The 16,066-nt window shown below is 41.2% G+C and overlaps 2 protein-coding genes and 2 non-coding genes across 4 annotated transcripts; 1 reads left to right on the forward strand and 3 right to left on the reverse strand.

Moving 5' to 3' along the window:
• Window positions 1–219: 219 nt before the first annotated feature.
• On the forward strand, window positions 220–7,595 carry tmem179ba (transmembrane protein 179Ba). The gene is made up of 5 exons (XM_072376878.1): window positions 220–364; window positions 1,105–1,301; window positions 1,730–1,867; window positions 6,910–6,988; window positions 7,403–7,595. The coding sequence occupies exons 1-5, from the start codon at window positions 266–268 to the stop codon at window positions 7,592–7,594; spliced, it is 705 nt and encodes a 234-aa protein (XP_072232979.1). The 5' UTR covers window positions 220–265; the 3' UTR covers window position 7,595.
• Window positions 3,394–3,479, reverse strand: trnas-gcu (transfer RNA serine (anticodon GCU)). The gene has a single exon. It is a non-coding gene; the product is annotated as a tRNA-Ser (tRNA).
• A 176-nt stretch (window positions 7,596–7,771) lies between the features above and the next one.
• On the reverse strand, window positions 7,772–7,853 carry trnas-gcu (transfer RNA serine (anticodon GCU)). The gene has a single exon. It is a non-coding gene; the product is annotated as a tRNA-Ser (tRNA).
• Window positions 7,854–11,800: 3,947 nt separating this feature from the next.
• On the reverse strand, window positions 11,801–15,345 carry brms1 (BRMS1 transcriptional repressor and anoikis regulator). Its single transcript, XM_072376699.1, has 10 exons — window positions 15,208–15,345; window positions 13,934–14,165; window positions 13,747–13,837; window positions 13,502–13,629; window positions 13,185–13,264; window positions 12,700–12,796; window positions 12,537–12,626; window positions 12,372–12,436; window positions 12,185–12,224; window positions 11,801–12,095 (listed from the first exon to the last, which is right to left on the reverse strand). Exons 2-10 carry the CDS (start codon window positions 14,157–14,159, stop codon window positions 12,088–12,090), a joined length of 825 nt encoding a protein of 274 aa, XP_072232800.1. The 5' UTR covers window positions 14,160–14,165; window positions 15,208–15,345; the 3' UTR covers window positions 11,801–12,087.
• Window positions 15,346–16,066: the final 721 nt, after the last annotated feature.

A 16,066-nucleotide genomic window follows, 5' to 3' on the forward strand; every position in this document is an offset into this window, starting at 1 on the left:
ATAATAGCTGCTGCCTGCCTTTGCCATTATACTATATATAGTATATATACATTTTACTATATATACTATATATAGTAAAATGCATTTGAAATCTCAGGAGTTTTACTGTTCTGGTTGAATACAGGTAAAGAAAAATACCACAGGTGGATTTATATTGGGTCCACTAGCGTTTTACTTTGAAACAAAGAAACGGAAGTGTTCCCGTCTTCCTGAGGCTGACTTTACCTTTACACTGGTCCCGTCCAGACAGGAACCTGGCCGCTGGATGATGGCGTTGACGGGACTGCTGCTGCTGGAGCTGGGACTGTACGCCAGCTGTTTCGTGTGTGGAATAGTCACCGCCGCGTCCATCACCATCGTCCAGGTGACTTTATCGACAACTTTTCTAACACAATCCGTGCTGTTATATCCGCTCTCTTCCGGGTTTACTAACTTTTCCATGTTTAAAAAGTTGACAAATGACGGAACCCAAACGAAACAAATGTCTTATTTCTGTGCTTAATGATAATGAAGTTTTATGACAATATCGCTACAAAGACCCAATTGTATCGTGCTTTTCTCACATATAGCCTAATTGGTTTCATGCAGTCGCACATTTTTCTGGGTGATAATGCATCACTAATTGTCCAAAGCAGGGCGCGAGGAGCTTAAAAAAGACACGCGCTTTCACTTTCTTTTGATTTTCTGCTGAGCCTGAGAGCCATTAAAGTTTCTGACCAACTACAGAGGAGGGCTTTATGGTACATTTTAACGCAAAGTAGCGAAGGAAACCACTTTTTAAACTCTAAACCCAGTGTCTGGGTGTTGTAGATGAAAACTGTGTCAAAAAGCGACGATTAGATATGTAAATTTCATAATAAAGACACCGTGAGCAGTTAAACGGATGCTTTTTCTCTTCTCAACCGATGAGAAAATGCGCGAGCGCGCGAGTAACACGCGAATCTTGTGACTTGGACGCTCCTCGTGCCCGTTTTCTCTTTACAGCTGCGGCCGTTTGTGTGCACAGACTGTCTTTCTCTGTTTGTAGTTAGCTATTTAAACAACGCAAAGCTCTGTCCATAACGCCATAAATAAAGCGAATCTATGTCTTCCTCCCTCTCTCAGGGTCATTTTGGAGGTCTGTGCATGCTGTATGGACGAGTCAGCTACAATGCAACGGCAAACCTCATTGGAGTCCAGTCTTCCAGCTCCGCTTCTCTGTGTTATTTTGTGTCAGCCATATCAATTATGGTGGCAGTGGTGTGTTTCTCTCTATCTCTGTACTGGGCGTACACTCTCTGCATCGAGGGAGACATGAGAAGGTGACAACTTGTTTCTTACAGCCCATTTCCTGTCATCGTTACACCGTCTAATGTGTTAAATGGGCTACAATTATCAACCGCCAAGCCCAAAGCCCAGTGCTAGAGTTGTGACAAGTGTAGTAATAGAAACTGGAATGTTGTTACTGTTTGAAAACCAGCTTGTGGACAGTTGCACAAGGATTTAACACTACTTTGTTTTGATATCCCTTACCACCCTACCCCCCCTCCCCCACCCCCTCCTTTGTTGAGACATGTTGCTGCCATCACATTCAAGAGGAGCTCATATCTTTTATGAAATAGTAAAATGTTGATATGTTTTTGTGTGTGATTGGCCAATTATTGCCTTCTGTTTTTGTTAGCATTTTTCCATATTTGTGCATGTCTCTTTTCCTTCTCAGCGTCGCTTTCTGTTTCTTTGTCCCGCACAGGGAGCGCGTGTGGATGAACCTGATCGTGGTCGTGTGCGGCGTCTTCTTGTTCTTCCTGCTCATCACAGGCTGCATGTTGAAGATCGGACGCGACTCGCTCTGCGACTCAGTCGTGCACACTGTTCACAACATTACCAGGTGGCACAGACACACTCTCACTACGCAGTCATTCGCACATGGACACATTCGCGTAGAAACAAGACAACACACAACTGAAAGCTTAGCACTTTGTGTTTGATGGTCTTATGATTTCCTCTCTTGCTTAGGCTACCCTGTCAGTTGTACCATCAATAGAATCTCCATCTCTCCTTTGATTTATGCCTATCATCTTACGTTTTTCATTTTGCCTGTAATCACGTTACACTGGTCACATGACTGTTGTTGCCCTCTTTTAACACAAACCCTTCCTTTTTAAAAAACTATCAACCACAGTGTTTAATGCATAAAGGAATGAAACAACCTTGATTGCCCTGCTTTGAAAGGCTCAACTTCTGAAAGAGAAGCAGAGATGTGTGATGCTGTTAACCTTTAGCTGCTTGTTCTGAGCTCCACTATCCTTGATGTTATTTATGATCGCCGTTGCATAAATATCCTCCATCAAACACGGTTGGATGAACAAGTTTTAATGTAGTGTAAACTATAAATAACAACTGAAGGCCAATCATTTTAACCTTAAATCTGATTAAGAATACTTCATAACCAATATATTGAATGGTAAATATGATATCACTGTGTGCCTCACCTCTTCATTTAATAACACCGTAGATGTGTCAGTCTGTCTTAAACAAGCTTTGGCCCAGAGAAGGATCTGTGTTTACATGTTTTGGCACATCAGTAACCAAAGCAGTTGGCGATTTAGTAGGTCGTCAGTCTCGGCATGATGGTTGCCAGCCTAGACATGCTATTGGCCAGCCAATGGAGTTATCTACCGCAGTGGGTCACCTACATTCAGATGCTAGTCGTTAGCCTCTCCAAGCTAACACGTGCCTGAGAGAGTGGTGATGCAACGATCTATCGAGTAGCTGCGTTAGATTCAATTCAATAATGCTGCAGTAATAGTTATTGAGGAGCAACAAGTAAATAACTGAAATGAAATATGAACAAAAATGAAAATCAGTTGACAAACTTGGATATTTGAAGTGTAACAGTGTCGCCGCTGTGGTTGAAATCTTTAGTTTGCGGTGAATCCATTGCTTTTTGTTTTTTTTTGTAGCTGGATGCATTGTTGTCATAATGCTTGAGCTCAGTGGAACAAGTAGTTCTCATTTGCTCTGATCAGTAGCTGGCTTCAGCAGGGATCCAACCTCCTCGTACAAATATCTAGTATCTAATAATCTAACAATATCTAATAAACTAATAATCTAATAATATTGAGCTGAATGCTGCAGTAAAAAGGAAAAACTGTAGGTTTTCCACCAAAGTATCGTGTCTTTGTAAAGCAGTGCCTTCTAAGAGCCACCAAAATGTTTATAACAGCTTTTCTCAGGATTCTGGTCAAATGGATGTAATGGAGTCTCATTAAAAAGCTGATGGTAAGATCTCTGAATGATTTGTTTTACTTCCCAGTGACTTTTGAGGTACTACACAGACCAAACCTCAGTTTGTGATTGGCTTTGTTTGTTTGTAGGGTTTAGAGAAATAATAATAATAATTAAAGCATTGTATCCCGACGAGGATGGGATTCGAACCCACGCGTGCAGAGCACAATGGATTAGCAGTCCATCGCCTTAACCACTCGGCCAAAAATGGGGCAAAAGGGACTGCCCGAAAGGGGGGAAAAGGAAAAAAAAGAGGAAGGAGGGGGGGAAAAGAGAGAAAAAGAAAAGGAGAAAAAAGGAGGAAAACGTACACTATATCCACTTTTCTCTATTCTCTTATCTTCTCAACATTGTTTACACACACCTCTGCACTTATTGCAAGGTTTATCATCCATTTAATTTTCATGTTTCTTGTGGGATTCGAACCTGTATTGTGGCAACACCCCAACATACCACAGTGCTTTGGACGTTACTAAAGCCTACTGTAGGGGGCAGCACACAAAATGTGTATAACTGTAAATGTAAATAAGTCTCCCATCATTTTTCCCCTCTTTTTTTGGTACACTCAATTATTTGAGAGACTAGTGTTATGATTGGCTTTGATCTTAGACATTATAAATTCATATTCTGTATTTTCCTAAATGTTCCTAGCTGGTACTTTTCCACTCTGTTCATACTGCACAATCGATGACCTTAAAAGGGTCCAAGACTTTAGAATGACATAAACAACTGGGTCAGACAAAACATCTCTAGTAGAGTAGATAGGTCTGGTACATTAGATCCACGCCTAAAACAGCACTCACACATACACACACATTGTTTCTCACATCCAAAGAACACAACAAGGACAGCAACTGGCCTGATCATGCCACTAAAAACTGGCCGATTATACTCTGACAAGTGTGAAAACAACTTCTGTGAGATAAAGCTGAATATAAATATGACATGTTTCCGGATATCGGGGCTTGGCCTGACGGATTTCCTGCGGGAGCTCTGGCACTCCGAGTCCAGCTGCAATATACTTTACTATGTGACCACTGATAAATACTTTTTTAATAAACGATTTCTCCAGCTTGTTCTTGGGCTTCCAATGAAAAAATCGGGCTAACACTAGCTATCTATCTGTATCACTATTTGTGCAACACAAGTGAATGAAACAAATTCCAAATTGAGCAAAGAAAGTATTTTTAAAAAATCTTTGGTTGAGACAAAGAGTGTTGGGTTTTATTAATAAATGTAAAATAATTCTCCAAGTAATTCTGGCTTCACTTTTGACAATTGCATTAAATGGATGTCACTCACACTCACTGTCGTCCTGTTTTGCAAAGGGAAATTAAATAAAAATGTGAAGGCTGTTCTTGGTTTAAGTAAAATTATCAAACTTTATTAACATTGTAACAATAATCACACAGTAACAGACGAGCAATCATCTGCGAACAGACAGACAGACACTTAATGTAAACTTAACGCCGCAGTTAAAACGCCGCATGAAATGGAAGCTGTCCAAGCGCACTGCAGACCTCCATGGGTGGAAGAGTTTGACCACTGAAGACACACCTGTGAAAAACAAAGTCAGCCGCTGCCCAATTGCCAGTACCCCTCCTCCCACAAGTGGAGTGGTAACAGTGTGTGTGTGTGTGTGGCACACAGTTTTTCAAACGTATATTTGATAAAGATCTCGTTGCCGATGTTTGTCATCCATGCAGCACTGTCCCCAATAGCGCCAGCCAGCTTCTTGGTAATCTGTAAAACAAACACTACTTTCAAACTGTTTGTTGTAATTATACACATGTGCGTGTGTCAAACCGACATTCACGCACTTGCACCTGTTATCATATTCCTCTTTTTTTGGGGGGGGGGGCAATAAATATAGCTTTCGCAGTGATAACTACTAATACAACCGATTCTCCGCAACAACCAAAAGATTCATCGCACACAAGGCCTTGAAATTGATTTTGGTCAAGACAGACACATTTGATGACAATGTGGGGGAGGAGGTTTCAGAATATGAAGATCAAATTCAGAGTCTGACAGTGACTTTTAGAAGAGGATGACATTAATCATCAGCTATCTCCTAAATGAGAATGAACCACAGCTAGACAGCAGCAGGCCCCAGGACCAAGTGGTCAGCAGCCAAGCTGAGATTGAGATCTTACTTATGTTTTGTAAATGTTCAAAGTTGTAAAAAAGTTGTAAATGAATAATACATGATAGTTATACCAAAAAACCTTGTTGTTTATATTGCTTGAAATTGGGATGAAGTAAACATCTGTAGAGTATTTTAACATAAAATTGTTTGATTGTGTTGAATTAAAAACCCCAAAAATGCAGCGGGTCCACCAGACCAACAAACATTGCTTGAGTAACAAAAATATGACCAGAAAACAAGGGTTAATACATCTGGACACATCTGTCTGCTCTGCTCAAACACATAACCAGGCTCCGATACCAGAGTGGAGAAAACGCCACAGATAGCCGATTAATTACTATTGCACTGACGGACAATAAATGCAAAAATAGATAGTTCAAATCTTAAGGCTTTCCCCGAGGAATCGGCAGAGTTTATAAGGCAAATAAACAAAAAAATAAGTTACTATTTGTCTTCTGATTCTGTCATATCACTAACATCCCCACCGTCGCCACACAATGCTGGTATGAACAGCGACGCTATTACAGGCAGAACTTCCATTGGCAAAATGGCTACGTTACAAGGAAGTTGAAATACAACTTGGATAAAGTGCCGAGAGGACGGAAGATTAAATTGCATATTGTTTGTCCCACGGTTTAACATTCGGCTTATACATGGCGTTACTTTTATGAGTATTAATCAAGTTTACAAACCTTGTTCCCGTGCTTGTCACAAGTGTATGCGAAGAAAAATATGGCCGACACTCAAAAGCGTTAACCGCGCCCCCTTCGACGTCACGTCACGTGTCCCTTTTGCCCCATTTTTGGCTGTGTTCGGACCTGTGTTCGGACCTTGTTCGGACCTTGTTCGGACCTTGTTCGGACCTCGTTAGGAACTCTTTGATGTCGTTAGGAAAGTGTTCGGACCTTGTTCGGACCTGACAGAATGTGTTCGGAAGTGTTAGGACCTCTGAGGCAGTCCAAAAACCGGCGGGTACGGCCACCTCGTCAGGTCCCCATATGTTATAAACGTTGTACAAATGGGTCAACACTACCCCTAATCCTAACCCTAACCCTAACCCTAACCCACACCGCTCAAGGTCACCCGAGTGTTTAATTTCTAAGGATTTAAGTGTTGATTCTGAGAACTCTTGAGAGACTCTGCTTCAGTGGGGTTCTCTCTATATACTCAACCATGTTTCTGCGCTGCTTACTCATACTAAGATATTCAACCGTGTCTTTTTTTTCACCTGTCCCATCTTTTTGAAGCATGTTGTTGACATGAATATGCCTCAGATAATCATTTATTTGTTGTATTTGTGCTCTTTTCAGTTACACATCAGGATTTAGTCTTTTTCTAAAATGACATTTTACCGATTCTCTGGGATATGGATAGCAAACAAATGTAACATTTCATGTGGACTTTTAGGTCATTTTGGGAAGCGCAGCGTTTGTTGCATATGAGATTATTTCAAACAAAACCATCTAATATACAGTCTGTTTCTATCTCTCAAGTTGTGACGAAGCCCAGACGAGAAAATGGGCCAGTCCGCTTAATGGAGAGAGGTTCTACAACAGTCTACACAAAGCAGAGGTCAGTATTTCAACACACAGGCACAATAACCAGCTTGAAATGCTTGACATTTGTTGATGGATGCCAGCATCGTAAATTCATGCTAAATTGCTTCATGTTTGGTAATTTGACAAAACAAATTAACACCAATTACATAAGAGAAAAAGCTCAAGCAGAAAAGATCCCTTTTATTTAAATTTCTTTACAGTTTTAGTTCACAAGAAATCAGCTAAATAAATGAAGCTGCAGTACTGTTAAAAAACTGCTGTCGAGCAGCTGATTTTGTCACAATGATTACTGAGTTGCACAGCTAGAAGGACACTAGTGCTTCAAATAAGGCTTCATTTAGTCAGGAAAGACCCTCCGAAATCCACCATTTGTGCCTCTAGTACATCTTTTGTGTTCTGTCATTTTCATCCCGCAACTCCCTCTCAGACGGCGGTGTGGGTCAACTTCTTCTTCTGGCTCATCATCGGGGCTTTGGTGATTGTTCAGAGGCGTCAGAGTTCAGGGTCGAAGGTGATTGCAGGAGGGTTCGGGGGTCCAGCTGGAGGACTTTTCGGCGATCCAGGGGTGACGGCAGCAGAGACGGAGCCCTTCTTCAACCGTCCTGCAAGGCCGCAGTGAGGGTGGTGATACAAAAACACGGATGTTAGCACAAAGTGAACATGTGGGAGGTGTGGAAGAGTGGAAATGCAGATGTCAGATATCCCAGTGAGGAACTACACAGACCAAATCCCGATTTTGTGACTGGCTTTGTCAGTTTTTAGGGTTTAGAGAAAAAAGAAGCAAAGTATTATTTCCCGACGAGGATGGGATTCGAACCCACGCGTGCAGAGCACAATGGATTAGCAGTCCATCGCCTTAACCACTCGGCCACCTCGTCAGGTCCCCATATGTGTTAAAAATCGTTTAAATATCCAGTCTTTTCTCGGACTGATCACATGACCCAAAGATTTAAGCGTCAACATTTGCATTTACCATTTTCCCCACATGAACCACATCTCACCAAACAATTTCACATTTATTTGTGTGGATATGTTCATTCTGAAATGTATTTCTGCTAACAGTTTTGTTTACACAACCATCATTTGTTTCATGTTTCAACTATGCATTTTTTTAAATTCTTTGTTTTGGTGACATGAAACATGAATGCTGTTTCCTAAATAAGGATTTTTTTTTTTTTTTTTTTGCAAAATGTCAAACTTCACAGACCTCTCCGCAGGTCAAAGTGACATTTTTTTCTCTCTCCAAAAAAGTTAGCAAATATTGTTTGGCCTAAACATGGCCGTTGTGTGTGGTTTTCTTTAGGCCTCGAGTGCGCAGCGTTCCCACAAACACTTTCCTTCGCCAAAAGTGCCATTAAAACCCAGCCCAGATTAGGCCTAAATGTTTCTTCTCTGCCACTAAAACTAATTTATTTTCATTTTGTCTTAAAACACTCATGGTAAACTTCTGCTGTGGAAACACTTCCCCTAAACCTAACCTTTTTTAAAAAGTAACCAAATTTGTTCCTTGGTTACTTTTGTCGCAGGAGGCACCGGAGATATGGAAATGTTGAGCAATATCTCCCCCTGCTGGCCAAAAATAAATGAAGACTAATTTGTACTAGAAATACTGTACATTGTAATGTTTTAGACATGCATTTTTTAGAATATGTATGTAATATGATGCTCTCTACGTGGACAGAGTATCTCTTTGTTTTGCTTTCTTGCTATAAATCTTCATTCCAATAAAATAAATGTTCTGTTGGGTTATTTTTTAAGAGTAATGTTTTCATTTACAAAGGTTTTTTAAAATGGATTGGTACATTTTATCTGACAGAGACCACTGTTTGTGATTCTTTTTAATTGATTTATTTTATTTTATTGGGAAACAAGTCACTTTACTTGATAAAATGATTCTCACATTTTTTTGTTCAAGCCAGTCTTTCCTCAAGAATTTGATGCAATAACTGCTTTCTGAGACATGCTGTGAACAACCCTTAGGAACGCTACCAGCTACCTGGCAGATCAAAATAGACCGGGAGAGCTTACACCTTCCGTTACAACGTGTCTTCTTCAACCCTTCCCTAACTGTCTTATCTGGATTACCTGACTTCACTTGAGCCAGAGGTAGAACGTAATGCTCACAGAAGAGAGCAAGAGAGGAGAGGTTTGACCAGAAAGAGGAACACAGACCAGGACAGAGCAGAGAGAAATAAAGTAATACATTGGCATTTTAAAGGAAGAACTCTTCAGTGGTCCTGTGAACCGACAAGCAACAGCCACATCCACCCTCTCCACCTAAAAGGAGAATTAATCCCTGGAGTTACTGTCCACTTTTTTTAGATTCACAGAAAATCTGTGAAGCACTGCAAGGGACAGAGGGGGAGCACTCTGGAGAACAGCGTGCACGACCTGAAACTCGAGTTTCAGAAGAAGACCAGAAGGCTTAAGATCAATTTGACTCTGGAGTCAATGGTGAGACTTTACCACATGTTCTTGTTGTTGTTATTTTTAATTGCAGGTGAGGAAAAAAAAACCCAGCTGTGTAGGTATAGATAGATGTATGATGTATGTATGTATCATTTAAAAATGCCTCAGAGTTAGAGACAGAGATAGAGAAGCAGTGGACATTCAGTGCACTGAGATAAGCCACGATAAGCCTCTTTAAGCTACTTCACTCACCATAGATCAAATGTTCCGTTTTAAACCTGTTGATCTGTGCTGGACTTATAACAGCCTGCTATTGAGTCACTTTATCTGCTGTTTTGGCAGGAGAGCTCTGGTTTACTCCAAAATTACAACAAACTACAGAGCAGAGTCCTTAAATCTCAAAGCCGAATCATAAAGAGAGCGCTGGAACTTGATATTTGACCACATAATCCAAAAGATTTAAGTGGTTGACATTTGCATTCACCACATCTCTCTTACCCTGCTTAAACGCCTCAAAGCCTTACTTTTGACCTATGACCTGCACCCTTCTGTCTCTGTCCAGGACATATCTAGTGACCAGTGTGATTCGGTGGCAGTGAGTGTGGAGTCCCTCCTGAGCGACGCCAAGAGGATGCAGTTGCAGTGCCGCGAGCGCAGCGAGCAGCTCTCAGTGGCCGCCATGCAGCTGAGGGAGGAGTCAGCCTCCCTGAGGGAGCAGTGCGAGGCCACCCAACTTGACATGGCCCGGATCCGCCAGCAGCTGGATGAGCTACTTCAAACCAAAAAAGCCTTCGAAGCCAGGGAGCGGCAGGCTCGTAAACTCAGCAAGCACCTGTGAGAACATGAAGAAGAGAGAGCCAACTGAAGTCACAAACTGTGAGGCAGCATCCCATTCAAAGAAAATGACAAGCATGTTAAGACAAAGGAGGAGAGTGGAGGTGAACAAGAGAGGGGGTTGATCTCCAAGAGTCTGAGGGAGAAAAGGAAACGGGCAATGGCGAGAAAGGATGGGGTCATGGGAGGGAAAGATGAAAATGTGAACAAAAAAGCCCAAGACTGTAGATCCAGAATATTGTTTATAACAGAAACTAGACTAGTCAGTCAGAGATCTGAGAGGAAGAAGAAATGTGTAGTTCATAGGGGAGTTGAGGATAGGAAGAACAACAAACAACAAAGAAGCACTTTTATGATTACCCCCCCCCCCTTGATATCAAATAAACCATTTCCAAACACATTGTCTCATGTTTGTTGCTGTTCAATTATTTATCTTTAGGTATCAAAGCATTGAGGCAGCTCTAGCTCAATTCTGATTGCTGCTATACCCTTTAATTAGAGGACAAGACACCTGGAGCCCTCTTTGTCCACTTCTTCCAAGGAGGAGTATCCATGTTTCTTCACATGGTGACATGTAACATGATCTCAAATAATTGCCACTTCACGCAGCACCTCCTCTGAATTACTGCAATTCTCTAATAATCAAGCTTGCTTTTTCACAATTTTCTAAAAATGCCTTTGCCCACAGTCTCCTCCCTTTCTGTTTAAGACACATTCAGTCGAGGACACTTAGAACCTTTCACTGTGAGTGAGGAAGGATTTTCACTGGAGAAACTTGCTCTCAAGGGCAGTGGAATTTCTCCTTGAGTGATGGCAGCCTGTGGGGGCATCGCAAATGGAAGGGGACATCAACAAAGGGGAGAAACCTGAACATCGTATAGTAGTGAGAGAAGTTTTCCCCCAAGGCTTTGCAGCAGCGAGACATTAGGAAGTCACATACAAATAAAAGAATCCCTGAAAAAAACGATAAAACATCCACTATAGTATACTAAGAGAGTAATGAAAATCATTGCCAAGAACATTTTTTACCCTTAGGAATTAAAATGAACCACTTTGTTACAAGAACATTTTTTTTTTTATGTCATGACTGATATTGGGTGCTTTTTAACAAATCTGACAAAACTTTTAAAGCCATGTCAAATGGCGTCTGCTCAAAATTTAGCAACAAATTGCATCTATATCAGTTCTTCACAATTCCCGTCTCGGAAAAGCCAGAACAGTGTTTATTCTTGCGTTCTGCAATCCCAAAATCACTTCGATGAGGATGATTTATGCACTATTCCCTGTTCTGGCATCACATTTCATATATATATATATATAAAAATCCTCTATTCTCAAACAGCATCCACAACCACTGGCATGCCTCTTATGGCAGCAATATGGCCGTTTACCTCTCTAAAAAAGAAGAAAGCCAGATGCAATTGGTTCGTCTTTAAAGTGAACTAGAGCGACCACCTCCTGTCCGAAGACCACAGCAGCAGAGCATTCAACAGCATATCACAGATGGAAAATCTTACTAAACTGTCTGTGGTGATGGGATTTTTGTGTCTCGTCACAAACAAACAAGCAGATGACAAAAAGATTGTGTCATAAAAGATTAAAATTTTAATCAGCATTAAAAATCCTTCTATAAATACATGGTTGTCATATCATTAAGAATGTATTTTAAATAGCAATAGATAACAAACAAGCAGGGGGGTGACTGGCAGTTGGCCCGCAAAAGGGGGGGGGGTCAAAGGCGCTGAACCAAACAACTCAACAGTCTGTTTTGCCGGGTTTTAGTCACGGGGACAGAACCTGAACGGTCAGTGGAAGTAGCTGGGAATGTGTGTTAGGTTTGGTGTCTTTGTCGCTGGGATCCTCCTATTATCACCGCTCTGAAAGACAACAGGGGGGCGAGTTCAAGTGACAAAACATTGGCAGCGTGCTGTGCTTATAATGCGTGCGAGTGGTAGGAGGAACTTACTGTCCACTTTCTTTTTTACTGGCGACAGTGCCGTCTTTGCCTGAAAGACACAGAGAAAGTTTAAATGAGACAAAGTCTGAAAATCTCCGGTCACCCTCATGACATTCATGAAAACCTCCTGAGATAAAACTCTCCAACAGCTGACAATTTTCCTCACTAAAACGGAAACCGAACTTGTGGTTTTTACCTTCTTGATGGCAGCCCAGTCTTCAAGGATGTCGATGTCTCTCAACATGTAGACGATGAAAGGCCCTGTGACACAGATGCAGCGTTAATTCAATCGTCCGAAACTGTTTATTAGTCCCAACCTGGGAGGAGACGTGTTACATCGCCACCACACGTCATATTTTACCTGAAACCAGAGCTACTTTCTTCTTTCTCTCTGATCGACCCAGCAGGTTCTTCCTTTTACACTTCTTGCCCCTCATCTCATCGCTCCACTCTGGAACAAAGAAAACTCAGGTTAAATGCAGACTGAAGAATGTGCAAACTCCACAAGACCCTCATGAAATTACCTGAAGTGAGGTCTATATTCTGTCTATCCTCCTCCAGCCTCCTTATTTTTTCCAGAAGCTCTGTCTTCATGGCATCAAACAGCAACATCCGCTCACTCTGCAACACACAGCAAGTCGCCTTTATAATCATTTTATAACCACCTACAGTAAAACTGTAGACATGCTTTTATCATTCAAAAACCATGTTAAGATAAATAAAAACTGTTGCATTTTCATTACATTCCAACGAGCTATTTCTGTTAAAGATGCTGCAGGTTACTCTCCCAACCTTCCGCCATGTTACAGACTCACAGTTTCACCACAGCCTAAATGGGACAAACCAAACACTGGCTCCAAAGGGGGCCCTTTGTGCTCATCGCGGCGACAGTAGAGACGTTGTCATTCAGTTGGTTGCAATATACACTCAATGCTGTCACTAAATCCTACAAAGTGGACCTTTAAGCCTATGAGTTCAGGTTACAGTGTTCAGTATGAATGAGCTTCACCTCCAGGTGTTGCCTCGCTCCTTGTACTTCACATTCATGCTTGTGTTTGATCACCTGCAGACACAGCTCTCTGTACACTCCTGCAGAGAGAGAGAGCGGGGATGTTAAAGACAGGCTTTCATCTCACAAGAGGACAGTGACACTGTACAAATTATATATATATATATATATGTATATATGAAAATGCATGAGCAATATTGCACAAAAAGAAGCTAACCAACAATTTCCTACGTTTAGATCCAAATTTCAATATTACACCTCGAGCCCAAGACAATCTCTTTGTCTCCTCTCTCATTTGGGAAATGTGTTTTCTTTACCAGCCACTTGTGTTTGTATCTGCATGCTGTTCTGTAGTGCAGCTAGTGGTTCTCTGTATTCTCCAGCCTTTCCTGTCAGCACCTCGTCCAGCTTCACCTTCACTTGGTTCAGCCGTTCCCGAAACAGCCTGCAATCCCACAGTGACACCATCAGCCTTTCCTTCATCTTTAGCCGATTGAGATGTGTGACAGATGGTGATACAGAAGTCTGAAAACAATGCTTCCACCCCCCTGGTTTGAATTACTTCTCTTTCAGCTCCTGAAATTGTTTCTCCAGATCCATCATCTCATCTAGACATTCTCCTCTCCTCCTCTCGCAGTCTTCATCATCCATTTCTTCACACAGGACACAAAGACATTAGAAAGAGGCAATAAATAGTAGGTTTGGTATCATTGCTTGCTTTTAAACCATCAGCTAAATCAGATTTATACCTGAACTCTCCTCTTCTTCCTCCTCCTCCTCTTCCTCCTCTTCAGTCTCTTCCAAGTCACTCTCCCTCTCCTCCATACTTTCCTCCATCGTCTCCTCTCCTCCCCCACCTCCTCTTCTGTCATTCCCTTTTGGAACCTCCACCTCTCCATTGGCCTCAGGGAGCTGTGACTCTCCTTCCGCCTCCATCTCCTCCTCCGGCTCCCTCACAGGGGGTTGGGCAGGCATGACAGGCTGGACACAGGAGGATAATTTACAACCTTAGTTTGGGAGTTTAGTTTTTGTTCACCGAATTAAGTCAAACCAGTCAACAGTACTAACTGTTGAAATAATATACAAATTATTAGGGGGCATAAACAATTATTTGTTCCAACTTGTTCAGAAAATGAACACAGACATCTGAAAACACATCAAAGTGTTGGTGCTTAATAAGACAATGTAGCTCACAAGGTAGACTGAGCAGAAATTCAATTGAATGGCAGACTGTGAGGCACTTCATGGAGTCCATAATCTCTAAAGTGAGCTGAAAAAAATGTTGTTCAAAACCGGAAATACAACTGTTACACTTCACGTAATGCAAAAACCGAGCAAAATGATAAAAGTATTTCGTTGAGCAGCATTGCAAATGTTGTATTAAAAATAAACACAAAAATAACTAAACAAATGGTCTCAATTTCCGACAGAGCTTGGATACATGGATTAAATTAGTTTATTTTGTTTTTACACAGGAAGTGCCCTCTGAAAATGTGCCCGGCTTGACTTCTGTTAGCTTCCGTGATGTCATTAATGGTAAACAGTGCGAGCGACGGCGGTTTGACGAATAAACAACAGATTCAAAATCAGCCGGAAGACGATTAAAATGAGCCTACATTTCACTTACGAATCATCCAGTAACTTAGTAAAAAAAAATAGTCGTGGCGTTTCCTTTAAAAATGAGCGGCAAACAAACCATAGTGATGTCAAGTGCAACACTAGCTAACAATTGAACCGTCACAGCGGAGGAATAACTGCCTGCTCATCAAATTTTACAGATTAATTTACTTTTTTGCTGACAGGTGTCTTCTATATACAGATGTGACAATGGCTATAAAGCAATAAAATCCGAGTTTAAATGTCGTTAAACACATCAGAGAAGCACCGGAGCATCTTTCAGACCGATGCCACTGCACACGGATGAACAAATAACGATCTCCGTCCATGCAAACAGGCGATGCTGTTTGTCAACAGTTAACCTTCGCTTTACTGGATGTGACAGCAAATATAAAAAGCTGCTCACCGTGTCCCCTCGTAGAAGTGCAAAAAGTTGTAGTTTGATTTACAGGATTGTATCCATTTTAAAAAGTACTTCCTCTTCGCTCTTCGACAGCCTTGGTCTTTCTCAGTTCGACACTTTACCGGACTCTACGATCCTTTAGCCCAGCCAATAAGCGCCAAGGTCCGCTGTTAATGTATCCAATAGGAGCAACCATCCCGCAATCTCCTGTCCAATAAAAATACAAAACAAGATTGGTAAACCAATCAAAATATAATATAATATAATATGATACAATATAATATAGTTTCGGTTCAATCATTTTAAAAAAAGAAAAAAAATTACTGTCATTACCAGATCTAAATACTAGGTAATCTACAAACACTTTCAGTAGTACAATCGCAGATTACTAACAACACATTACAAAATCTTCCAAGTAAGTATTTGTCCAAATCAAATCAGTTCTAAGACCGAATAAAGACCAGTTATTTCATTAGTTTATAGGTCATTATAATTATTAAATAGTCATCTCTAAATTCTCAGAAATGAAAGAGGGTGTTTTCTTTCCTCAAGATTGTGGAGAAGCATTTGGTGCTACATGGTACTCTTGTAATGTGTAAACTACTTTTTGCCTTGATAACGTTAGTGTGAGCAAATACTATGCGCCCACAGCATAAAGGGAGGAATTGAAGTCTTACTAAACCGTCTGATGAGAAGTTGCTATGAACACTTGATGCACCTGACATAGTAGTCGCTCCTAAAAAAAAATACTCGTATTTCCCGTCGATGCACGTAAACGGTAGACCGTTACTGTAATGTAAAAATGTAGCTGTCGTATTGTAATCAACCACAAGGTGGTGCCAAAGTAACGAAGAACGTCTGT

The sequence above is a fragment of the Leuresthes tenuis genome, unplaced genomic scaffold (assembly GCF_036924035.1).
Source record: "Leuresthes tenuis unplaced genomic scaffold, fLeuTen1.0.hap1 SCAF_22, whole genome shotgun sequence".
Taxonomy (NCBI): domain Eukaryota; kingdom Metazoa; phylum Chordata; class Actinopteri; order Atheriniformes; family Atherinopsidae; genus Leuresthes; species Leuresthes tenuis.

Excerpts from the sequence above, each read along its gene's own strand:
- tmem179ba (XM_072376878.1), top strand. The coding sequence starts at position 266 with ATGATGGCGTTGACGGGACTGCTGCTGCTGGAGCTGGGACTGTACGCC. Across the intron at positions 365-1,104 it reads CGTCCATCACCATCGTCCAG|GGTCATTTTGGAGGTCTGTG; the intron begins GTGACTTTATCG and ends TCCCTCTCTCAG. Across the intron at positions 6,989-7,402 it reads ACAGTCTACACAAAGCAGAG|ACGGCGGTGTGGGTCAACTT; the intron begins GTCAGTATTTCA and ends ACTCCCTCTCAG.
- brms1 (XM_072376699.1), bottom strand. The coding sequence starts at position 14,159 with ATGCCTGCCCAACCCCCTGTGAGGGAGCCGGAGGAGGAGATGGAGGCG. Across the intron at positions 13,265-13,501 it reads GATACAAACACAAGTGGCTG|GAGTGTACAGAGAGCTGTGT; the intron begins GTAAAGAAAACA and ends CTCTCTCTGCAG. Across the intron at positions 12,437-12,536 it reads GAAAGTAGCTCTGGTTTCAG|GGCCTTTCATCGTCTACATG; the intron begins GTAAAATATGAC and ends TCTGTGTCACAG.